This window comes from Malus domestica, chromosome 11 (genome assembly GCF_042453785.1).
Source record: "Malus domestica chromosome 11, GDT2T_hap1".
Lineage (NCBI taxonomy): Eukaryota > Viridiplantae > Streptophyta > Magnoliopsida > Rosales > Rosaceae > Malus > Malus domestica.
The window spans coordinates 29,341,907-29,367,220 of record NC_091671.1 but is presented as its reverse complement, the minus strand read 5'-3'; the positions used below and the strand labels follow the sequence as shown (position 1 = coordinate 29,367,220).

The 25,314-nt window shown below is 36.8% G+C and overlaps 3 protein-coding genes and 1 long non-coding RNA gene across 6 annotated transcripts; 3 read left to right on the top strand and 1 right to left on the bottom strand.

The window, feature by feature from the left end:
• The first annotated feature begins 3,850 nt into the window (after window positions 1-3,850).
• On the top strand, window positions 3,851-6,246 carry LOC103448375 (GDP-L-galactose phosphorylase 1-like). The gene is given in 7 exon segments (NM_001293885.1): window positions 3,851-3,972; window positions 4,261-4,382; window positions 4,488-4,547; window positions 4,681-4,923; window positions 5,011-5,196; window positions 5,306-5,554; window positions 5,650-6,246. Coding segments are annotated over 7 exon segments (1,341 nt in total). The 5' UTR covers window position 3,851; the 3' UTR covers window positions 6,010-6,246.
• A 7,226-nt stretch (window positions 6,247-13,472) lies between these two features.
• LOC103448374 (uncharacterized) lies at window positions 13,473-15,927 on the top strand. The gene is made up of 3 exons (XR_531209.4): window positions 13,473-14,692; window positions 15,153-15,404; window positions 15,673-15,927. It is a non-coding gene; the product is annotated as an uncharacterized lncRNA (long non-coding RNA).
• Window positions 15,928-16,146: 219 nt separating this feature from the next.
• LOC103448373 (uncharacterized) lies at window positions 16,147-19,630 on the bottom strand. Of its 3 annotated transcripts, none has more exons than XM_008387628.4 (10): window positions 19,499-19,630; window positions 19,092-19,164; window positions 18,026-18,155; window positions 17,860-17,943; window positions 17,667-17,747; window positions 17,439-17,578; window positions 17,240-17,354; window positions 17,072-17,141; window positions 16,622-16,684; window positions 16,147-16,539 (listed from the first exon to the last, which is right to left on the bottom strand). In XM_008387628.4, the coding sequence occupies exons 3-10, from the start codon at window positions 18,085-18,087 to the stop codon at window positions 16,462-16,464; spliced, it is 693 nt and encodes a 230-aa protein (XP_008385850.2). In that variant the 5' UTR covers window positions 18,088-18,155; window positions 19,092-19,164; window positions 19,499-19,630; the 3' UTR covers window positions 16,147-16,461. The 3 variants fall into 3 exon arrangements, with proteins under 3 accessions (XP_008385850.2, XP_070664300.1, XP_028944721.1); XM_070808199.1 differs by lacking the exon at window positions 19,499-19,630 and adding an exon at window positions 19,249-19,335; XM_029088888.2 differs by lacking the exon at window positions 19,092-19,164.
• A 115-nt stretch (window positions 19,631-19,745) lies between these two features.
• On the top strand, window positions 19,746-24,332 carry LOC103448372 (adenylyltransferase and sulfurtransferase MOCS3). The gene is made up of 11 exons (XM_008387627.4): window positions 19,746-20,013; window positions 20,680-20,772; window positions 20,892-20,947; window positions 21,177-21,241; window positions 21,915-21,989; window positions 22,127-22,205; window positions 22,410-22,448; window positions 22,582-22,690; window positions 22,960-23,078; window positions 23,519-23,635; window positions 23,739-24,332. The coding sequence occupies exons 1-11, from the start codon at window positions 19,746-19,748 to the stop codon at window positions 24,129-24,131; spliced, it is 1,413 nt and encodes a 470-aa protein (XP_008385849.2). The 3' UTR covers window positions 24,132-24,332.
• Window positions 24,333-25,314: the final 982 nt, after the last annotated feature.

Genomic DNA, 25,314 nt, shown 5'->3' with positions numbered 1-25,314 from the left:
CTATAAGAATCATACATCTGGTGCTTCTTCCAACAAACAATTGAAGTGCTTTTTGAACTCAAAATTCATTTCACCAAAAACACTTTCAAATATTACTATGCTTCCTCTTTTGTAGTTAAGTTCAAATCATCTATCGCTATGTCCAAAAACAAAACATTAAAAAAATGTGAGATCATATTAAAAAAAAGAAAATTGGAACTTTGTCTTCTTGAACTAAAATATCATGAGTACTCTTGAACTTGTCAAATATAGAACAATGGCCATCTAGATAACTTGTTAGGACTTACATAACTTATTTGCTCCTTTAATTCTTTATTTTTTATGAAAGTTCTAACTGTATTATCTAAAGAGGTTATTGCTCCACATTACGACAAGCTCAAAAAATTCATCAAAATTAATTAGGTATAAAATCTCTTATTGTTGGTTACATGTTCAATTTACTAAACTTCAGCGTTGGATACCAATATATATGTGTTTAGGTACAAGCTTTAGAAACAAGGATAATGCAGCCATCTAGTGAAACTGGCATGAAGACCCCATGTTTTTATGGTCACCGCCCACACCCATGTGAGCAAGACATGGACAATGGATAAGGTGATTGTCCTTGGATATTATGGGGCATGTCCCTTAATTTTAAGGACGACGACTGCTACTAGTCTACTACCACCACTTTTTGCTTTGCATAGTACTTTGGGCCCTGTGCGTCCTTGAATGTCCTGGTGCATTTACTATAACTTTAAGGACGACGACTTAGACTACTATTTATTTATTTTAATTAACTGTTATTAAGAGAAAAAGATGGGAGTTCGAACTATTACAAAAAATAAAAGAGAGGGTTTAGAATTCATAATGCATAGATAAAAATTTAACATTCTATTCATTAAGATATTGAACTACATGCACTACTAATACTTCTTTAGTTGGGGAGTTGCAGGCAAAACAACTCGTGCATGTGAACACATTGTGATTTGGTTTTCTCTCGAGTACAACACACTATCATTTTGGTTTTCTCTAGAGTTTTAGCGAGTTGTCATGAAATTAGTTTTTATTTTTATTTGTTATTCAACGACATGGTTACACCAAGTGTAGATGCATAATTTGGGAAAACCATATAATAAGCTAACTATAACAATTTAATATCAAATGCGTCATCTATGAAGTTGAGCCTTGAGCTCCTACTTATGTACAAATGAAAATGAATACCGTAATACTAAATGACTAACTTAGACATCAAGAAATTGATAAAATAAAATTTAAAAAAAAAAACTACAAGCATGATGATGAGGAATGAGGATCCTATCTGAATCCTCTTTATGAGGACTCTAAAGATTCTCCAATCACGTCCGTTTATTATAGATCGTACGACTTGTTTTTGTTAGATGTTATTTATATTCAATTTAAAAAAAATTACAATAATATATAATCACATGATATACAATAAAATAGATATAATTAAAAGATTCCTATAATTAAAGAATCCTCACAAAGAGATTTCCGAACGCTCTTTCGACCATGAGGGTAGTTAGGCTCCTAAATACTTGAAAGGTACAGTACATCATCATGGTAGGTTTGAAGTTATAAGTCCACCTCATCCAAAACACAGCATATAGAATGATTCCCTCATGGATCCCGAATCCTAAATTTTTATTTCAATTAAAATTTGTGTGCTTGCTTTGTGGAATGCGGACCGTCTTCTTGTAAATTTCGTAGGAAGACTCGGCTCCAATTTTTTAAGATTAAAATCCGCTGCCATGGTCAATTCACTGTCGTCTAATTATCAACAGGCAGCCTTCCAACCCACGTGTTTGTTTGCACGCATTAGAATATTCACTGTCTCTCGTTAGTGGGTCCCTCCAAGTGGGATTGGTTTGTATTTTTATATTTCTTTTTTGGAGGCTCAGTATGGTCAAATTAAGGTTTTTATTTTAATTTTTTTAACAATAAAAAGGTTTTTTATTTTTTTATTTTTATTAAAAAAGGTATTTGGAATTGACTCCCTCCATTAATCTCAAAATTGATCAATACTTTACTATCAAACATCAATTTGGTCATATCATTAAACTTCTACCAATACTTAATTACTCAAATGATAAGTAAGAATTTCTGCTCAAAATTATTATAATTAGAACATTTTATATTATAAATCACTATATAAATATCGTTTATGCTAGAAACAATTAAAATCATAGTTGTTGAGTTATTGAATTGTGTAAAAATAGATGAATGGAATTAATGAAAGAATTATGAACTGTCTATGTATTTGATACAATAGATTGACTGAACGACTTTAGTTTTAATTTTTTTGGCAAATATGATATTTACAAAATGATTCATAATATGAACGGTTCTGATCATAAGCACAAAACTCTGTAATTTAAACACTAAAATTTGTTAGCATGAATCTCTACTCATCCTTAAGTAGCCAGACATTATCCCCCCATTTTGTTAGTGTGTTAATGCGGCACAAATGTTGAATAATTTTCTTTCAATTACAACGAAAGTTGTTGAGTTATTCAAATAGGAAGAGGATCCTCTCCGAATTTACTTTGTAGGGTTCCTAAAGATCCTCACATCTTAGTTGTTTATCGTACATCGTACGGTTATTTTTTTTAAGTATTATTTATGTTTAATTTTAAATAAAAATAATAATTTATAATCGTATGATACATGATAAAAGGCTAAAATGTGAGGATGTCAAGAACCCCCACAAGTTGGATTGGATCCGGATAGAATCCAAATACATTCAAATAATCATCTTTTAGAATATTCACTCTTTCTGAGTGGTGGGGTCCTTTAAGTGGGATTAGATTAGATTTTTTAATTTTTTAATCCGTTTTCCTGATTTCTGGGGCCAATAAAGAATTAAATAATGATTCACAATATGCAGAATTCTCTTACGGGAAGCTTCGGAGATGAAGTGAGAATTTTGGGTTTTATGGATTATGATGTTGAGATGTTGTCCTTGCGGTTGGGAAATTTCCTACGGTGGACGGTTGCGTTTGTGATAAAACAAAAGGTGGGTTACTTTACAAGGAAGGAAAAAAATTGCATGCAAATTAAGCTAAATACTATACCCTTTTCGTAATAGTTTGTTACGTTATGATTATTATTATTTTTTTTTTAATTTTAGTTGTGTTAGTTATTGTTGTTTTTTGGAAAATATATTTTGAAAAATAATGAACTTACTAACCAGCTTATGTGGGTTTTTTTCCCTCAATTATTATCCTTAAAATACAAATACATACCCCACGGTACACCCTCAGCCACGAACACCCCTTCTTCTCCCCACACCTATAAATCCACCCCCTCATCTCCTCCCCACACCCCCACTCACTTCAGTTCGAAACAGGCGATCCTCGCCTTTCTGGGTTGTTTCCTATTTTATCTGAGGGAGAAGAAAGGAAGGTGTTTGATCAATTTTTTGGTATATTTTTAGGGGTAAGACCCAGGTTCGACGAGTTGTAGACATCACGGCTATACACGGAGCTCCTCGGCCGCTCATTCATGTCCGGGCTGTCCGACGAAAGGGTTGTGTAATTGAGAGCAACCCTTCGCCGCACGGCGGGCGTGGCGCTTTGCCTTCCGAAGGCGGTAGCCCCTCCGACCTGCTCTTCCTCGCTGGTGGCGGTTCTGCATCCTCTGTTTTTCTCTTCTGCTTATATTAGCTTTTTTAGACTTTCTTGGTTAGATTCTTAGGAGATTTTAGAGATTTTTTTTCTTCTATAAAGCGCACGAGTAGATCGTATTGTTGTTTTCGGGGGGTTTTGGGTTTGGTGGTGTTTGATTTTACTGAGAATTAAGAAAAAATAAAAGGAAAAAAAAGAGAGAGAGAAAGAAGGGGAGGGAGCATGATGTTGAGGATCAAGAGGGTTCCCACCGTCGTTTCGAATTACCAGAAAGATGAGGCGGAGGAGGGTGCTCGCCGCGTCGAGGGTTGTGGCCGCAATTGCCTTAACCAATGTTGCATTCCAGGTATTTGTTGAAATGCCCTCCGCTTTGAACTTGAATTTCTGTGCTTTATTTGTTATGCACTTGAATAGGTGTTTTGTAAAACAAGCCTACCTATGTGATAAGTTGTCAAGATTCTTGCTTTTTTTTTTCTTTTATGGAATCAATCAGAGATAAGGACATTGTACGGTCCGTTGTTTATTTTATTTTATGGGATTTGAAGAAAATGATTTTATGTTGGGTTCTCATGGTTTTTCGCTTGGTATAGGCTCTAGTTATGACTGGGTTTTGTACCAATTTCGGTTTGTGTAGGGGCAAAACTTCCATTGTATGCCTTCAAGAAGCGGAACGTGAATAATGGTGACACGGGTGTGCCCGGACATGACAAAAGAGAGCCTCCCGTTGCGTTTCTTGACTCGCTGCTTCTCGGGGAGGTAAATTGATTTACAGGAGATGAAGAAAGATCACCAGATTTGTTTATTACCTCTTGTGTTTAGCAATTATTTTGGAGTAAAATTGCTTACCACTTAATGGTACAGTGGGAGGATCGCATGCAGAGAGGGCTATTTCGCTATGATGTCACTGCTTGTGAAACCAAGGTGGATTCACTTACTTTTCCTCAATTTTGTAGTGTTTGTTAACGGGAATTGAAATTCGAGCTGAGGAACAATGTGTATGGACTATATACTTATGTGGCATATGGGGACCAATTTCTTTGATAATTTGGTGTAGGTGATCCCAGGGCAATATGGTTTCATTGCCCAGCTGAATGAGGGTCGCCATCTTAAGAAGAGACCAACTGAGTTTCGAGTTGATAAGGTCCTCCAGCCCTTTGATAGCAGCAAGTTTAACTTCACTAAAGTTGGACAAGAGGAGGTTCTATTCCGGTTTGAAGCCAGTGAAGATGGTGAAGTTCACTTTTTCCCTAGTGCACCCATTGATGTTGAAAATTCTCCGAGCGTTGTTGCCATTAATGTAAGCTCTTTCTCCTTGTGCATTATTTGTTCTTAACAAGGTATTTGAGAAAAAAGTATTTATCGTTTACTGTCCCCCATTTAACAGGTCAGTCCTATTGAATATGGCCATGTGCTGTTGATTCCTCGTATTTTTGAGCGTTTGCCACAAAGGATTGACCGGGAAAGCTTCTTGCTTGCACTTCACATGGCGGCTGAAGCTGGGAGTCCTTACTTTCGATTGGGTTACAACAGCTTGGGTGCATTTGCTACCATCAATCACCTTCACTTCCAGGTTTCTAACTGCATACTTTTCTAGCAAGCTGGCGTTAATTATTGGATTCAGCTTCTGATTTTTTCACTATTTATAGTTGTCACTCAAACAAATTTTCTTCCGTTTATAGGCTTACTACTTGGCCGTGACCTTTCCCATTGAGAAGGCTCCTACCAAGAAAATATCCACTCTGAATGCTGAGGTGAAGGTCTCTGAGCTTCTGAACTATCCTGTCAGAGGTCTTGTTTTTGAGGGTGGAAACACTCTGGAAGATTTGTCTTACACCGTCTCTGATGCCTGCATATGCCTTCAAGAAAACAACGTACCGTACAATGTCCTTATCTCTGATTGTGGAAAGCGAATCTTTCTCCTGCCACAGGTATATAGTCAATGAAACACAAATGCTTCGTAAGTAATATTTTTGTTGTGCATAGGCTGTTTCACTCACCTCCATGCATATCGTATGAAATGCAGTGTTATGCTGAGAAACAAGCTCTTGGAGAAGTGAGTGCAGAGGTTCTGGATACACAGGTGAATCCAGCGGTGTGGGAAATTAGTGGGCATATGGTCTTGAAGAGGAAAAAGGACTACGACGAGGCTTCAGATGAAAATGCTTGGAAGCTCCTGGCAGAGGTTTCCCTTTCTGAAGAGAGGTTCCAAGAAGTGAATGCTCTTATTTTCGAACGTATTGCTTCCGGTAATAATGGGAATGAAAATTTGCCGGAGGATCCAGAAGTTAAGCCTCGTTCTCATGAAGAAGTCGACGCTACCATTAACAAAAGCTCCCGCGCTGCTATGGTTGGTGAGACACAAGAATGCATTGTTCTGCAGTAAATGAGCAGATTGGTGGGTGTTTACAATGTGAATCTAGTATTGCAGTATTCGATTTGGGTTAATGTCTGTACCTTTTATTGGATGCTAGCCGATGCCTAAATAAGCAAAACTGGTTTTGCATAGTCAGCTGTTCATGGTTTGCAGTGTGTGTATTCTGCGTAACAACTTCGATCTATTTGTTTAGGGTGCCTTATGGATACGTAAAATCCCTTGTGGTTACTATTGTGGGTGAATAAATGTTATTTTCTGTGTATAAAGGTGTCATGTCAGTTGTGTTTTACCCCCTCCTGGTCCAAAGATTTTTCTGTGTGCATAAAACACAAGAATGTATATCACGTGTTATGAAATAAGTGAAGCAACGTTGAAAATATATTTTAAAATGGGCATATTGGTTATGACATTTACCTGTATTATAATTCGTGGTGTATTACTTTGATCCCTCGGTTTTATAATTGGTTGCGTGAAGGAAAATAAGAAGTTTCTACCCAAGTGTGATCTGATAACGACCCCATTAGTTAACGTGTTGATCTCAACTTGCTATTTTCGAATCATTTTGAGTCGGGTTAACATGTCGTGTAAGAAATTATAATTGGGAAAATTAGAATCCCCATCACTTTTCTAATCCTCTTTAGATTAAACATTGGTTCTAATACAAAATTTGATTAGGATGCCTAAACAATAGCTATGTCAACATTTTTATATTTATTTAGATTACAAGTCATTATTGTGTTTTTTTAATTTAATATATTAATTATTAAATTCCATATATATCCTTTTATGTAGATATATTTATGTACGTGCCTATTCTTTAGGAAGCCGGTTCTTCCACGTTTTTTTAATTCAATCCCATCTATGAAAGTCTCTTACTCGTGTTCTTTTTTTTTTTTCAAAATCAAAGCCTCCGAACAGAGAACCACATTTCTTAGTTGGCCTACTACATGTATCGATACTAGCCCAATGGCGTCGTCCATTTCTAGCTTTTAGTCTAATTTCTTTGTATAATCTCGTTTTGATAGGAGCTAATGACCGGTGAGTACAACTTTGCCCCTATGCAATTAACTTTATGCACCAAACGCCTTGAATGATCTAATTTAACATTATATCATGAACCAAACGATCATTATGAGTCAATGTAACATTAAGTAACGTACCAAACTCCTAGTACATTACAAACACAATATATAACGTTTTTTCAGACAAATCCGTTTCAAAAATAAAAAAACTTTACGTACCAAATGCCTGGAATGATCTAATTTAATATTATATCATGAACCAAACGATCAGTATGAGTCAGTGTAACATTAAGTAACGTACCAAACTCCTGTTACATTACAAACACATTGTATAACGTTTTTCCAGACAAATACGTTTCAAAAATTACTGAAACTTTACGTACCAAATGCCTGGAATGATCTTATTTAATATTATATCATGAACCAAACGATCATTATGAGTCAGTGTAAAATTAAGTAACGTACCAAACTCTTGGTAAATTACAAACACACACTGTATAACGTTTTTCCAGAAATATAAGTTTCAAAAATAAAAAAACTTTACGTACCAAACGTCTTGAATGATCTAATTTAACATTCTATCATGAACCAAACGATCAATATGAGTCGGTGTAACATTAAGTAATGTACCAAACTCTTGGTACATTACAAACACACACTGTATAACGTTTTTCCAGACAAATACGTTTCAAAAATAAAAACTTTACGTACCAAACTCTTGGTACATTACAAAGTTGCAGTCCAATAATGTACCAAATTAAAAATGTTAACTGGTGCATTACAAAGTTGCAGTCCAATATGAGTCAGCATAACATTAATAATGTACTAATCATAGCCTTGCTCAGGACCCTCAACTTCTTATACTAGCTACGTAGGTTGCGGTGTAACTCCTAGCAAGTTGGATGGATCTGAGATCCAACCGAAGCTCCACATGGGATTCTTAATTCAATTAATACTAAAACCATAATTAATAATTTGGCTAATACACAACATGCATCGACCCTAACATGTGAATCATGTTTTTTAACTCGATAACAACTTCAGCTATACCTAGATTAATCAAGTTTTCATCTTTTATTTTTTTCGTTTAATCAAAACCTTCGACTTTGAAAGACAATCAAAATCAATGCACCCAACTGATAATTGAATAAAAATCAGTAACTGGAACCTGAATACCAACGTCGACCTCGGTACGAAAAGAAGGCTTTTGAAACTTATGGTATGTCATAGGAAGGAAGTGCCGTTGGAAAATAAAATTCACTAGAAAAATAACATTATTAATATCCTTAAATTCAAATCCTTCTGATAGTCAACAAGTATTCTACTCGGATTAAAACTCTGAGACATAGTTAGCAAGAATCTAGGAAACTTGCTTGCATTTTGGGGTGAAGAAACTGGATACGGCAAAGAGATATGTTAAAGGCTATGGCAAAATATGTAATTTAGGTATGTTACAATGGGTTAATTAAAATACACATGACACCAAAATTGTAGGAGAATGTTTAATCAAATTGTTAAATTGAACAGATGTTTAATCTAAGAAGCCTAAAAATGAGGGGTCTATATCAAAACGCCCCGATTTGATCGCTATCCAAAAGAGCTGCCCACAACTAAATCTAAATGCATAGGTTGCACACAAAAATAGGTGGCGCCGACTCTAGCATGGGGTTTTCAATCCTACTAAAAGTCGGTGGTGCCAACTCTATCTTCGGTTGGGTCGGTTGCCAATTTCCCCTTTCTTCTTTTGTCTCTTCTTTTCCCCTTCTCTAGTGCTTTTTCCTCTGCTCCACATCTCGATCTGCCTTCCTCTTTTTACTTTACTGGCATCCCTTCCTATCGTTCATCTGAGCTTCGACCTTTAGTCATACTTCCCATCGAGATGGTGCGTAGAGCTTCGGTTTCTTTACTTTGTGGATGTGCACAGAGAGCTATTTAGGGTTGGATGATGAGTTTGGCGAGGCGATGTTTGGTGATGGGCATAGATTTGCGTTGGTCAAGATGCACTATGTCGGCGGAGGCGGTAGCAACGGGTTTCTCGGCTTTATGTTTTTTCTGTCTTTAGGCTTTAGCTGTTTGGTTGGGCTCTTATTGGTTTGTTTGGTTGGTCCTTTTTTTGCTTGTTTTTGTTTCTCTTATGGACCTTTAGTACGTAAATCTATTTCTTCATAATTAAGAATAATTTCCTTGACAAAAACAAAGCCCATAAATTATACCATATCAAAAGTACCGTTTTCTGTTTCCGAAAAAAAAAGTACCGTTTTCTACTTATCTAAACTATTTAGGAGATTTGAATTCGAGTGTCGGGGAAGCACTTAACTAACGTGGCTGTGCCTAACAAGTTATTTGTCTAGTATTGGTAAAATTAGTATAGGAGGACTATGTAAGTGTGAGAACTTACGTTCGATTTTCATAAATAACAAGTTCAATACTAATTTATTATAACTAACTCATTGTGTGGTTTAGTTCAAATTTTCCACTTCTATTGCAAATATATAGTTGTGTCAAAAGTATTAGGGAAATACCAAGAAGTAGGACTTTTCCTTAATCTTGGGACAGAAATAGGACATTTTGAATATGCACATGCCATGCACAACAATTGGACATAAATATGACTTTTCTACACCTTGAAGACTTAATTACGCTCATATATAAATTGGTTATTTCCTCCAATTTTCTGATTTCTCTCTCTCTCTCTCTCTACTCTCTCTCTACTCTCTCTCTCCCTTATTCTCTCTTCTCTCACTTTCTCCCTCATGCATTCTCTCTCCCTTTGTCACTGTGCACACACGGTGCATAGTCATCCCGACCAACACCGTCCAAATCGAAGCCATCACCAATTTCATCTCGTCCTCACGAGTCCAAAACACCTAGCCTTATCACGAATCTCATCCCTGATAGTTGGGATTAAAACTCAAGCAGGTTGCGAGTTTTCCGGCCATTTTCTGGCAACACGGCAAACGATTGAGGCTCGAGATCACCACCACTGGACTCACATCGAGGGTGGAACAAAGCCCAGACATTAAATGCTAGTGTTTTATTTGATGAATTTTTCAAGACTTGCTCACTGTATGTACACGACATGCACATGATATGCTCACAGATCTGAGCCAACCCAAAAACCCAGAGCTCACAACTCTCTCTTTGAAATCAGAAAAATAATGCCATCACCTGTTCATATACACTATATGCACATCATATGTACAGTACATGTGTAGAACTAGAGATCAAGCAACGAGCTGCTTTTCACATTAATAAGAAACTTTAACGGCAACCTATTGGTATAGTGGATACAATCAAGGTATAAAATATCGATGATATCAGAAATATCGGTAATCCAAAAACACAGAAATTTCGATGGAAATATTGGGATATTATCGATATCGATAAAAATTGAATAAAAACCACGGAAATTGTAAGAAAAGCTTGGAAATTTTTATTGAAACTTTGCAGGATGTTTATTTAGTCAATTATCTATTAGTTTATCACAAAAAATTGGAAGGAAATGCATTGCATGATAAATATAACTGATTTAAGTTGATTATAAAGTGAGCTGGCAAACATTATGAGTATAGAAAATATGTAGTAATTAATGAAAGAAGTTTAAACACACCATAATCATTTATATATAATGAATTAGTACAATATTTTACACTTTATACATTGCATGGTAAGATACATGAGTGACTTAGCAAGGTCTAAAATATCGGAAATATCGGTAGTCCAAAAACACGGAAATTTCGATGGAAATATCGGGATATTATGGATATTTTAGACCATGGATACAATTAAACATTAATTGTTACATATATAAGGTTACAATGGTAGTTTGAAAAGTCGTGTTATGTATATCAATCACCGCTTAACCGTGCACATGAAAAACATGATACTCGTTGTCGTTATTTCATGGACACGCATGGTCTTTAACATCCTATAAGCTTTTTCTTAATTTATTTTTTCGCTGAGGCCAACTAGGTTGTGGTCATACTCGCTTATTTCCAGGGTACAACATACGTGCATCATAACTAGTGAACATTCTCGCATCTCTTTGTTCGAAATCAGAGGTATGAGGTCAAGCCAAAACCCAACTCACTCTTTTCACCTCTCTTTGGACTTCCCTCTCTTTGAAATCGGAGCTCAAAGATATGAGCTCAACCCAGAAACCCAGAGCTCACAGAGTTCTCTTGACATCCCTCTCTTCCAAATGAGAAAATGATGCAATGGGCTTCTGATTTTTAGTATTTATAAATTATATGTGAGTATTTTAGTGATTTCGGTTTTGTGCATGGTGTGCATGACTTGTTCATGACCGATTTGTCCTATTTCTGTCCCAAGATTAAGAAATTGTCCTATTTTGGGGTACTTCCCAAATTATTATGAGAGATGAAAGAAAAATGATTCAAGGTCATTCTAATAAAAGGGTAAACTTGTAAAAACACATCATTGAGATTGGAGATTTAAGTACAATACATCCATATACTATTACAATCACTTGTTAACGTTCATATATAATGACAGAGACATCAAGGACCATATTTGACCATCAATATGTAATTACATTTAAGTAGTTCAATGTAACATAATTGTTACATATATAAGGTTACAATGGCAATTCGAAAAGTCTTGTTATGTATATCAATCACTGCTTAACCGTGCACGTGGAAAACATGATACTCGTTGTCGTTATTTAATGGATACGCATGATCCTTAACATCCTCTAAGCTTTTTCTTAATTTAGTTTTTTGCTGAGGCCAACTAGGTTGTGGTCATACTCGCTTATTTCCGGGGCACAACATACGTGTATCATAACTAGTGAACATTCCCGCTTTTCATATTAAGATGTAGCCATGCACACCATATGCACATTACGGAAAAATTTTCACAAATTTATGCAATTTAACACTTGAACTAGAAATGGTTCCATCCTAGTTTTGTAAAACGTCAAAACCTAAAATTTATTCCACAATCCATAGGCCCCAACATGAAACACAAACCCTAATTTAACTTCTAAGTATTAATTCATCTTACAAACAAAAATCATTGATGAAGGAACTTGGAACTAAACACCCTACCTTACTATGCATGTCGAAGCTTCAGTCACTGGAAAAAATGGAACTTTCTGGCCAAAACAGAAAATATAGTACAAAACACAGCTCCACTTATCTCACCTCTCTTCGCATCTCTTTGTTCGAAATCACAAGTATGAGGTCAACCCAAAATCAACTCACTCTTCTCACCTCTCTTTGGACTTCTCTCTCTTTGAAATCGAAGCTCAGAGATCAAACCTCAACCCAGAAACCCATAGCTCACAGAGCTCTCTCGACATCCCTCTCTTCCAAATAAGAAAATGATGCAATGGGCTTCTGATTTTTAGTATTTATATGTGAGTATTTATTAAATTTGGTTTTGTGCATAGTGTGCATGGCTTGTACATGACCGATTTGTCATATTTCTGTCTCAAGATTAAAAAATTGTCCGATTTTCGGGTATTTCCCAAAGTATTATGAGAAGGTCGTAAAAAAAAAAGGTCGTACCCAGTGCACAAGGCTCCCGCTTTAAGCAGGGTCTGGGAGAGGTGAATGTCGGCTAGCCTTACCCCCATTTATGGAGAGGCTGCTCCCAAAGTATTATGAGAGATTGAAAAAAAATGATTCTACGTCATTCTAACAAAAAGGTAAACTAGTAAAAAATATCATTGAAAGCTGAGCATAAATAAGTAGCACTCGAAATTGGAGATTAAGTACAATACATCCATATACTATTACAATCACTTATTTACATTCATATATAATGACAGAGACATCGACCGTCAATAAATAATTATATTAAGGCCTTGTTTGGCAGCTCGAACTGTACTGACTATTTCTATCGGATAAGATAAATAACCACCAGATAGTACTGACTAAATTAGTTGGGCGTTTAGTGCAGTATCAGACTAATGATGTATTATTTATACTATGTTTAGTACTGTTCCAAATAAAGAGTTCGAACTATTATTAATTTTATTAATGAGAAAAAAGACCAAAAAAGAACAAATTTGTGATGATATATTCTGCCTTCAAACCATTATACCTTGTCAACTTTTTTCCCCACTTTTTCCAAATTTGCCCTCACTTTTCAATACACAATATTGACATGAGGAGGACAAAATAGTAATATTGTATCTTTTAAGAAAATGACAATCATATTCCTATTTTTCCTATTTTACCTTCACTTTTGATACATAATAATATTTACATAAAGAGGGGAAAATGGTAATTATGTAATATTAAGAAAAATATGCCCTTATTAAGAGATCCTATCATCATTGTCTCATACTATTTTTAAATTTTTTAAAAACTAATCACTCCTTAATCAAAACCAAAAAAGAAAATGAAATTGTTCACAGTGTTTTCATCTTCTAGTCTTCTTTTAAACTTTCTATTAATATGTTTTAAAAATTTTAAGAACAGAAAAAAAAAAAAAATCAGCGCCCTTGTCCCTTCATCCCACACACTAACAAACGCCATCGCCACACCACCCTCATTCAATTCCGGTGACAAACACCATACCCACCCCAATCTCAGTCAATTTGTGAACACCTCAATTGTTGAACATGGCTTCTCGCCACCGCATCTTCCCCAACCCAGTAAACCGAACAAAGTTGCTCACAATTTTGCATTTCCAAATTGAAAAAAGCCCTAAACACAAAATGCTGGGTAAGTATGTAAAACCCTTTTATGGAGGATGAAGTCTATAAAACCCTTTTCTGGAGGACGAAACGAAGCCGATGCAGTGACAGAGAACCTGCTCCATCATCACGTTCACCATCCTCCTCAGATCTACAATTAGGGCATCAGTTCGTTGGTGATACGGTCATCGGCGAGGCATTGTCTGGTCTTTAGCAATGCCTTGTGGTTCACTAAGGACACAACGTCGAGAGTTGGTGGTGGGTGCGGTGGATTGAGGGGACGGAGAAAGTGAGCAATTTCCTAGCCGACTAAATAATATTGAGGTTTTAGAGTGTATTAGTTATGCGTAATCCTATTCTTATCATCATCTTAGGTGGCAGATGAGTTAGACAAGTTACATCATTTAATTTCAATCTTTTTATTAATTAGAACACTTAAATAATCTTAGGTGGAAGAATGAGACTCCTTGTATACCACAATCATCATTTAATTAACAATCTTTTTATTAATTATTGATAAACATTTTGAAATTAAATGCTAATTAATTTAGATGATGTGACTGTCCACGCCATCTAAAGTGGTATACAATTGTGGTACAAAAATATAGTAAGAATAACATTATTGATTACTTATACAACGTGAGCCGTATATAATAAGTGGGGCAGAGTAATTAATCCGGAGTCTGTCTAGTATGAAACTGCACCAAACAATCGGATTTGTTTAATTATTCTTATCTGGTCCTATATACAATGTGCCAAACGAGACCTAAGTGTTTCAATGTACTATAGCGAGCATCGAAAATTGGGAGCAAGCATCAAAATTGTAAGGTGGAGGCCCAAATCTAATTGTAAGCCCGCGTTGGCAAGGCCGTCGGACACATTTTATTACACTCTGTTTTGACGACCAAGCAACAAGAAGGGCGTCGGAGCGGCTGATTTTGTATCAAACCTGACGATTGTATTTGGAAGCTCTCATTCTGTCGTCGGCTTTGCTTTAATCTCTGTAAGTACTGGTAGTATTCCACTTCACACGCCATTAGATTTCCCATCCCTTTTATATTTTTACTTATATTTTCGAATCCTCTGTTTTTACTGGTGACACAGTCACTTATGGTTTAGGGTTTAGGGTTTAGGGTTTAGCTAACGTGACTATGAGCATCGAAGGAAACAGTGTCAATGCACACCAACTGTTTGATGAAATGCATATAAGTAAAACTTGGTGCTTTATAATATTCAAAGGGAACCAGTCAAAGTAATAAAATTTGGGGCTTAAAGTGAAGATGAACACCAACTGTTTGATGAAATGCTTCTACCAACCGTTTGATACACTGAAAAATGCTCTGTGTTTTTGAGTTGTGATAGTTATTTTGTTTCTCAATTTCGTTTGATTTTTGATAGATTTGGGTGTGAATTTGTGAAAGGTGATGTTTTGATAACTGAGAAGTGATACTTTGAAACTGCAGATTATCGGAGGAGATGAAGAAAGGGATGCACCCTCAGATGCAATGGATATCTTACGTGACACAGAGTGGGAGATTGATGCAGGTTATGATGCCAAAGATCCACCACGCTGGTAAAGTCTACCACTTGAAGGCGAAACGCCAAATGGCTGAGCATATGAGCCAGATGGCCAAGTTTAGGCAGCGTTACGAGAAGCAGATTGCTCCGAGAGATAAACCGTGATTGCTAAGTCAACGTGCCTATGGATTGAAAAGGTTTGGATTCTTTGACAACTTTGTTTCGGAATAAAGATGAACTTGCTTTGTGAGATTTTAAGCACTTGTGCCTTGCCACTCTATGTTTTGTTTAACTTGGAGAAAAGTTTAAGTTTCTGTTTAAGTCAAAGGGAAAAGTTGATAAAGTCTTTCATGCTAATCACTGTTGATATTCTATCAGAAGTAGAATTAATCTGGATTTGGAGTTAGAGTTGTTCCTTTTCTTCGCTATTTATGCAATTCTAATTCAACGTTATCCTCGGTATAGGTTTTACCGCTCATGTTATATGCTGTATAGGCATCTAAATGGTTTTGCATCATGGTGGTCTTATTCTCTCATTCACCCGAATGATTTGGTTTTGATCCGTTTGCTCTGATTCATCGTGGCAATTGGGCATGGAGCCTTGGAAGTTGGAACTTTCTAGTTTGTGTAGGTTTGGTGTTTACAAACGATATTTTTGATACCTGTGCAAACGACTTTTGTAATGTTTGTGGCAATGAAGGGAGGGTTGCGCCCGACTCAGATTTGCGTTCCAAGTAAAGCTTGCGGCAGAACTAAATTACAAGCATCGCACTGGATGTGCAATCTACAATGCTACCTGGTAAAAAACAAGGTTCGAAGGCACTAGTCAGTGGCGGATAGGGGTCTAGCAAGGATTTGTGACCCTGAGTTATTTTCTTAAAAAATATAAGCAAAAGAAAAAAAATCACAGAACCACCCAGCCCTCCGAGATGGAATACGTTTTGTCGAATTCTTTCATTTATGCTGCAGTAATAGATGGGAATTTTTTGTCCCTTACAAAACAGGTAGCATTTACAATATTATCTATTAAAATTGCTACTCAACGTAGTTTACATGGCAAGTAAACTTGTAGGTCTGTCTTACAAATATATGGCGCACTCTGAGTAGAAGGTCGTACCACACCAGTATCAATCAGTTTTAGGACCGTCCTACAAAATTCTTGCGATCTGATTTGCACAATTTGATGATAGCCATATGAGACTGAGAGGACAATTTCTCGATCCTCTAGGGTTTCTCTGAAAAAAAAAATCATCATTAAATTCTCCTTCGATTGTCCACCCGTGTTTTCTTGGATGCACGCTCATCTTGCAGATGCTCACTACTTGACTGAACCTGGTAGAGGAGAAAATGCATTACATTTTACAAAACCCAGAACAAAGGTCGAAGAAAAAACACATGCAATTGATGTTATCACCTTATTGAGCTTCTCCCTCACCATCTTGACGGTCTGATTCATAGATTGGGAAGGAAAATACTCCTTCAATGAATTACAGCGGATCAAATGTCAGTTTAACCAGTTAACACAACAAAAGTAGCATAAGATTAAGGTCTCGTTTGGCATCTACGATTGTATTGGAATGGATAACCCTTTATATTCAAGATATGTTGAGTGGAGAAATGAAAAAAATTGTGTCTGACTTGAAGGTAGAATATGAAATGACTCATTAAGGAAACTTATCCCGACCAATCTGCCCAAAAATGGTAGGTATAGAAGGGATAAGTTTCCTTCACGTTTAATCCCCACGAAAAGAAAAATTATTCACCTCTACCTTCAATATACTGTGAACATAGTGGGTTATTTATTCCAATCCAATCTAGACACCAAACGAGGCCTAAAGGTAATCATTTGAAAATAATAACAAACCTGATCAGAGGAAACTCTTGAAAGAGGAGGGTTAGTAACGTGTGAAGCAAGTTGTGATTCTCCAGAGTCCCTAACCAGAAAAAGAAAGGCAATTCAGAACACCAAGGTTCAAATGCGTTTTGTGTCCGTGACAAGAAGAGCAATTTTCCAATTCAAAGTTCGCAATACCTTTGACTTGAGTTTACATGCTGGGGAAAGCAATCAATCTGAGTGGGAATTGCACGCAAAGAAGGGTCAGTCGAAGCACCGGACTTATTGACTGTAGACCCCTTAGATCTTCTGGCTGAAATCATAAATAAATATATCATGTTTCTGGGAGATATGATAAGTTTAAATCAATTGGTCACATGACTACAAAAGAACATACGGTTCAATCGTCCTAGAACTTCTCTTGTCCTGCTTTCCAGCTTATCCTTTGTATCAGAAAGGGTCTCAAATTCAGGAGCATATGATACATTAAGTCGATTCCCGAGGAAAGCATACTCATCCAATTTTCTCTTTGCAAACCTAAAATGTTAAAACCAATAGGGTTTGGTACTTAGATGTTAGATCTATGTTTAACTATTATCAACAAGTTATCATCTGACATAATCACCTGGCATTGGTGACCAGTCGAAATTTTATCCAATAAACGTCGGTGAATTGATCACAATCTGCTTCATCCATTGGTTTACACCTGAATATGGAAAACAACCAAAGTTACAAGGATTTGAAGGACAACAGTCTACACTTTACAGTTGGATTATCAAAGACTTAAAACTTGTACAAGAGAAAGGATAGTAAAATACTCCTCTACTTCTCCGTAGGATGCAAACAATTTCAACAGATCATTGCCGCAACCCAAAGATGGAACGTTCCTCACAATCAAATACCTGCCACAAAATATATGCATAAACAAAACACTGAAAACAAGTTTCTACTTTCTGGAAACATACATAAGCACCATGGAGAGACCTTGATTCGTCACAAACTGTGTAAACGCGAACCGCTGGAGGTTCATCTTTGTATCGAGGCATTATGTCCACCAAAATCCGAAGGGGAGTAACTACCAGTTACTTGCGTCAATGAATTAAAGGTTCTGAGACTGCAATTAAAAGTGGCTCTGCATGTTATTACTGGTTCTGCTCCTCAAACATATTTTCTGGGTGCCAAAAACAGGCAAAAATAATTGCTGTACTACTTTCACTAATAAAACAGACACAAATGCACACATACATGCAACACAACCACAAATACAAACATATCTACGCCAATGTCAGAAGCCAAACATGCCAACTTTTTCTGTCAGCCAATTATGCCTTATTTTACAATTAGGTGGTCAAGAATCCCTTCGTCTCTCTAAAACTAAAAGTTACTAGTTTTTCTAGCATGATGCAACAACTCTCAAGGCCCAAAGTGAAAAGAGAGCCGCCGCATCTTGCCAACTCATTTTGAATAGAAAATTAAGCATGGTAAAAAATGGAAACAGATAAAGTACCATCTGTTCATTCTCTCAATCCAACTTGATCAAATATTATTATCCAACACGTAAAAGGTCTTTCTGCTGTGTAGAAATCAAGTAAAAATTCACCTTACTAAAATGTCTAGTGGAAAAAAATTGAGATTGACAGAGTAACATAGACAAAAGCCTTTCATAATCCTATATTTCATGAGTTCGGGCTGATTAACCAAAGTCCAGCCACAGCTGACTGTGAAGAAGGTGACGCAGGAATCCAGAAAATCAGGTGTAGCTTTTGTTACTTGCAGCTCAAACGACTATCCTAATTCATTATTCTGCCGGAAAAATCCAAGTTACCTTCTGACAGCAATGGTTTATCTTCAAAACATGACTCAAATAATTTCAACATGGTTTCGAGTAAATTCCTAACCATGAAGAGTAGATATAATACTGACCAAAACAAACCCCACTCATCAAACATTGCAACAGCATTTCAGTTTTGATTTCATACATACAATCCAGAGCATTCAAAGAAAAACACAACACGAAAGCAGCCAGATTCCAAGTTCGAGATTTCCATACCTCAAACCGAAGGTGGCGTGGCGTCTGTTACTCCAAAACTTGATCCTTGATAAATTGAACTTCCTTGTTCGATCTAACAATCGAAAAAATAGGTATATTAAGCATCCTGTCATCTAAATGTAACGCCCCTATACGCTATACCCACATACACACATACCAAAACACACCACGTTCAGATTTGCATCATATCCTTGTTTCTAACTCGATGGGGAATTTTCACAAACACCCAAACTCTTATAACTCCACAGAACCAATTTTAACAGAAAAATTCTTAATTTATTTTTTCTGGCAATTAAGAAAGTTATAAAACCAAATTAACTTTGCTAATATGAAATTCTAAACATCAATCCAAAGCCTCTTGAAACCAAATTAATGCATGCGACTAGAAATTCAGAAGATAAACTCACCTACTTTACTCTCTGATGCATTTGCACAATAGGGGAGGGAGGGAGGGAGAGAGGGAGGAGGGGGGCTTGTATGATAACGGCGTCAAGGACGAACGGTTTGATCCAATAATGGAAATGACAAGATTGCCCCTCACAAGTGAAACATGGACAAAACCCGCAGAGAGGCGCGCGCTGCGCCCGCTCTTCCAAACCTCAAAAGCTCCCTGCTCAGCTAGCTTTTACTCTCTGGGACTGCGACTGCGACTCCATGGATCACGACGGCGGCGGCGAGGCCTCTGCGATTCTTCGCCAGCTCGAAGACTTGAAGGCCAGTAAGAGCGAAATAGAGCGTCAAATCTCAGCCCTCGAAGCTCGGCTCCAAGAGATTACCCTTCCGCAGCCCAACGGCAGCGTTTCCAATGGCTCTTGTCCTCCCACTATCCCGTCCGTTGGTTCGGGCTACGGCCACGATTTGTCGCCTCAGATGATTTACCGCTACAGTCGCCACCTCTTGCTCCCTTCTTTCGGAGTCCAAGGTATAATTTTATGAGCCCGTGTCTGTGTGTATATGTTTATTTTATATGTATATGTATGTATGTATACATGTATGGCATGCATATGTTGCAAAGTTATAACCTTTATAAATTATACTTAATTAGGATTTAGAATTGTCCAAAAGAGCTCACTTCTTATAGTAATTTTTGTGGGTAATTTCTTTTTCATTTTTGGTAACACAAAGAACTTAATTCTATTTGGTATCTAGGATTGGATTGGAACGGATAATCCGTTATATATGTATTTTAAAGGTGGATTAAGGGTAGCGGTGAATGACTTTACATTTTGTAGGATTTAATGGGGGTTAGACACGAAGGAAACTTATCCATTGGAATTCTACCATTTTGGGGGATTGGAATGGACAAGTTTACTTAATGAGTAATCCGTCTTCTACGTTCAAGTTGGATACAAATTTTTTATTTTTTCAGTCAACATACCTGTTGAATTAGTGGGTTATGTGATCCTATCCAATCCTAGGCACCAAATGAGGCTTGTTGTGAAAAAAATAAAAGTTGAGGCATTGAGGTGAAAGAATGATTTTTGAGCCTTGTAATTCATATAACATCTATGTAAACGATGAGATGATTTTTGCATCTTTTTTAATGGCTGAGATTTTCTAATTGGACTTTATATCCTGATTGAATCAGGGCAGTCAAAGCTCTTAAAGTCATCGATTTTGGTGGTCGGAGCCGGAGGATTAGGCTCGCCTGTTCTGCTGTATCTTGCAGCCTCTGGTGTTGGTAATGTTTCCGGCTAATTGGGATTTTAACAATGCCTACTATAGATATTGTCTTTATGATGATTTGATACCATGAAACTGAAATTGAACTCTTCTGCTTTTTGGGAACTGAATCTTTAGGCCGATTGGGGGTGGTTGATCATGATGTGGTTGAGCTCAATAATATGCACAGACAGGTACAAGTTGGAAATCATGTTCCTACTCCTGTTCTTCATATTGTTGAATTTATGTCATGTATTTAATGGTAATAAGATACCAATGCTAACTGGTAAAGCTCAGTTAATTTACTATTGTGATGCAGACTTAGTGCGCTTTGTTAAGCGGAGTTTGTGTGTGCGCAAATGTATGTGGATATTTTTTCGCTTTATATTAATCGAATTTTTACTGTTTCCTTTCCTATTTCAGATTATCCACACTGAAAGTTTTATTGGTCAGCCAAAAGTGAAATCTGCTGCAGCTGCTTGTCATTCGTATGTCTCTCTTTTGGGAATATTTTTCAGTGTTTAAAAGAATGACCTTTATTGGAGTAGTATTGCAAATGATATACCGGCCTTTGCTTTCTATCAAATTCTGTTTGAGGGCTTCTATTAACACTCAGAATATACAATACACCAGCACTAAGTTTTTTTTTCAACGAACTTCCAAATTTACCCTTGTCTGTTGAGTAAACCCAGCAAAATCCTGTCGCCACCCCTCTGAGAGCTAGAGAGGGAGAGGAGGGACTATTTAATGGTTGATTTGGAGGTAGGTGGCTGTGGACAGGGGCGTATCTAATCTGTCCCAGAAGGGTATGCAAAGTTGATAAGAAAAACTGCCAAACCTCTGCATTTCTCTGAAAGTTTTTTTCAAACCAGGGTCCCACCCCCATCACCCACACCAAGATAACGAATGTAGCTCCGCCACTGGCTGTGAGGATGGGGAAGGAAGGGGTGTCATTTGGTGGAGGGTTCGGGGGTTGGGGAAGGGACGCTGCATGGGGGATCTAGCTTACTTTTTCAATGTTTTTTCAATACAGGGCAGGTCAACACAGTCAATTGCTGGGTTCTAACTTCTAATAGACAAACTCCTGTTTTTTATTTGGTTGAAAAAACTCCTGTTTACTATAGTTATTTCGCGTCATTCTAACATGGATTCATGTCCCAGGATTAACTCCACTATTCAGATTGTGGAGTACCAAGAACCACTACGTACATCCAATGCTTTGGAAATTATGAGCAAGTATCCTTGAAGATTTTCAATTTTTTAATATCTTTTGTTCCTTTATTGTAATTCAGAGATACACTTTTACAATCTTATATATTTATTATTGGTCCCGAATTGCTGAAATATAGTGTCATCCTTAACTCATCTCTAAGATTTGATATAATAGTAGATGCAACGGACAATGCTCCTAGTCGTTACATGATTAACGATTGTTGTGTGGTGTTAGGGAAGGTAAATTGGCTCCTTGTGATGATGTTACGAAGGCACTCTGTGTTACCTTTTTTATTTACCAGCTCATGGTTTTCATATATGCAACATGTATATACATATATTGTATGGATATGTAGGTTGTTCTTGTATTGTTTTAACTTTCCATTTACTCATTTATTCAATTTTCTCCACTAAGTACTAATGGGTGCTGATATACTCTTACAGCCTCTTGTATCTGGTGCTGCAGTGGGATTAGAAGGGCAGGTATGTTGTGTAGAAATCTTATTTGGTTCATTTGTAATATATGATTTTGTATAATGAGGTAGTATAAATTGTCATTTGCAGTATTTTATCATGTTAAAGTTTCCAAGTATTTACTCCAAATATATTTGTGCAGCTCACGGTTTTCAATTATAATGGTGGTCCATGCTATCGATGCCTATTTCCAACTCCGCCACCTACAACCGCATGTCAAAGATGTTCTGACGCTGGTGTCCTAGGAGTTGGTATGTCAATAAATTGTTTTTATTAAAAAATCATGGAATATAAAGTTCTGGAAAACTACCTATTAACAATCCCAGTCTGCTGCTGTACAAGGTGAAATGTTCTACAAAGAGAAGTAGTTTGATGACTTGTATAGTGGTTAGGAGGAAAATTTGGTAATCAGGAGTTTAATCATCATTAATTTCTCGTTTGATTTAAAATATCTCACTTAGTATTTTCATTCCTTGCTTGAGAAACCAAGTCCCTGTTTCTTACTACTCAATTATTTCAGTTCCAGGTGTCATTGGCTGTCTCCAAGCCCTAGAAGCTATTAAGATTGCAAGTGCAGTTGGAGAACCACTCTCAGAACGCATGCTTTTATTTGATGCATTGTCAGGACGGATACGTAATGTATGCTTCATCTTAGTATCACTGAAATCCAGTAGACTTTAATTTGCTTTGATTTTATGAATGCATTAGTCTTAGAACAAGAATTGTTGAAGCCATATGGCTTTGCATGTACGTAATCAATGTCACCTCAGTATGCTAGTTATTTAGGCTTTTGGTCGAGTTGACCCCCTACACAATGACCATTCGTCCTTCCCTTCCCCTAAACACCTCTCCATTCTTTGGATATTGGATTACATGTTCGATTTCAGGTCGATTGTGCCTAACTTTTAATAAGGAGTTAGTTACCATCCTACTACGTGGATTTGCTTTTTTGAAATCTGGATTTGTTTTCTTTTAGAACTGAAAATGAATAATTAGCTTCACAGTTGACGTTTCACGTTTATCAGATACGGCTTATTTGTCTGTTGGTGTGCATTTTAGAAATTTTCTTTGTATTCCAGGTTAAGATTCGAGGAAGGTCACCGCAGTGCGTAGTGTGCGGTGTGAAAGCACCATTCTCTAAGCAGCAATTTCAAGAATTTGATTATGAAAACTTCACTCATTCTCCACTGACTCCGGTAAAAATTTGTCTCACAATTTGTCTCTATTAAAGTATTTGATTTTAAATGTATGATTGGATTGAGAACTGGTATTAACAATCACGCTATTTATTCAATACAGTTACCTTTGAAGTTGAACTTACTTCAGCCAGACTCCAGAATAAACAGTAAAGAGTACAAGGAGAAACTAGTTAGTGGCGAGGCTCATGTTTTGGTCGATGTTCGTCCAGAACATCACTTCAAGATTGTTTCTCTGCCGAATTCCTTAAACATCCCACTCCCACGATTGGAGGCTCGGTTGCCGGAAATAACTTCAGCCTTAAAGGAAAAGGAAGACCAGAGGGGTACTGATTCTGGTTCAGGTGGGCATGTATATGTAATATGTAGAAGGGGTAACGATTCTCAAAGGGCTGTTCAGTATCTCCAGAAGATGGGTTTCACATCGGCCAAAGACATCATCGGAGGACTGGAGGGCTGGGCGCATGAGGTCGATCCAAACGTCCCTACTTATTAGTAGGAGTTGATTAGTTCTGGAACTTGTGTACTGTATACCCTTTTTTGGTCTTTCCGGTCTGAGTTTGCAGGTATACGTCTTGATATAGAGTATTTATTTTGGGTATTAGTGTTGCATTTTCATGTATGTACACACGAAGGGATAATTCGGATTAAGATTTTGGTCATGTTAATTTCCACTTAAACAAGCCATTTTACTCTTTCTTTATGTGCAATTGGGAATATTTTACTCTCTTCTTTTCAACTTATAATCTCAAGGCTATCTTCAACCGAAAGGTGAAAAATTCTAAAATTTAGTCCCGAATTTTCAACTCTTCATCTATAGTTTGGGTTAGTGAGTTTTTTTCTCCTACGGTACTGCACTTATAATTCTCACCCGCAACTTTATAATTTGTTAAACTTTTGTATATCTTTGATTTTTGCTAATAATTTTGAAATTAGTTTTTCTATAATCTATATTTTATTTTTATGAACACTTTTATTAAAAAACAATTCAAATTCCTAAAAATACAATTTTGGTAGTGAAATATGAAAAAAATCAAATTTTTTAATGAATCATTGACAAATGGCTGGATATTTATAGAGTTTTGGATGAGTTCTTGTGTTGGATATGATTTTGATTAATTAATAATATTATTTTGACCATCATGTTTAAATATGAGGCGTTGGATCTTTCTTAATACCGTTAAAATAAATTTGAGTAGTTAGATTTAAAAATGATGTAGCTTGTCGCACCTCACCGGTCAAAACCCAACAGGAGCAACAGTCAATGGATGGCAATGACTCGTGCATCTCAGCCGTAGAAAATGAGCTTGTTGTAAGCCTACCGGAACCGAATTTCCTTTACCATGTTGCTTCTGACGCTCGGGCTCGCCACTCTCCTCGCTTCGTGTGTTGTTGCAGCTCGCTGAGCACTCTTCTCACTTGCATTTCTTATCCATCTGAGGTGGACCGTGGATGCAAGACCCAAATACCCACCCCAAAACTCAAGCTCCTATATTTCCCTCCCAAAATGCATTTCTTGGAGATGGCTGGACCCAAAATTTGGATTTTCCCGTTGGAGACAGCCCAAGGGAATTATTCAAATTAAAGTGCAAATTAGACAATAGAGAGTCGGGCCAAACTTCTTTCGCGATTCACTTGCGAGACTTCGAATGATTAAAAATCAACCACTCACATAATAC

Excerpts from the sequence above, each read along its gene's own strand:
- LOC103448373 (XM_008387628.4), bottom strand. The coding sequence starts at position 18,087 with ATGCCTCGATACAAAGATGAACCTCCAGCGGTTCGCGTTTACACAGTT. Across the intron at positions 17,944-18,025 it reads ACAGTTTGTGACGAATCAAG|GTATTTGATTGTGAGGAACG; the intron begins GTCTCTCCATGG and ends ATTTTGTGGCAG. Across the intron at positions 17,579-17,666 it reads CGACTGGTCACCAATGCCAG|GTTTGCAAAGAGAAAATTGG; the intron begins GTGATTATGTCA and ends TTAACATTTTAG.
- LOC103448372 (XM_008387627.4), top strand. The coding sequence starts at position 19,746 with ATGGATCACGACGGCGGCGGCGAGGCCTCTGCGATTCTTCGCCAGCTC. Across the intron at positions 20,014-20,679 it reads CCCTTCTTTCGGAGTCCAAG|GGCAGTCAAAGCTCTTAAAG; the intron begins GTATAATTTTAT and ends TGATTGAATCAG. Across the intron at positions 22,206-22,409 it reads GTTGTGTGGTGTTAGGGAAG|CCTCTTGTATCTGGTGCTGC; the intron begins GTAAATTGGCTC and ends ATACTCTTACAG.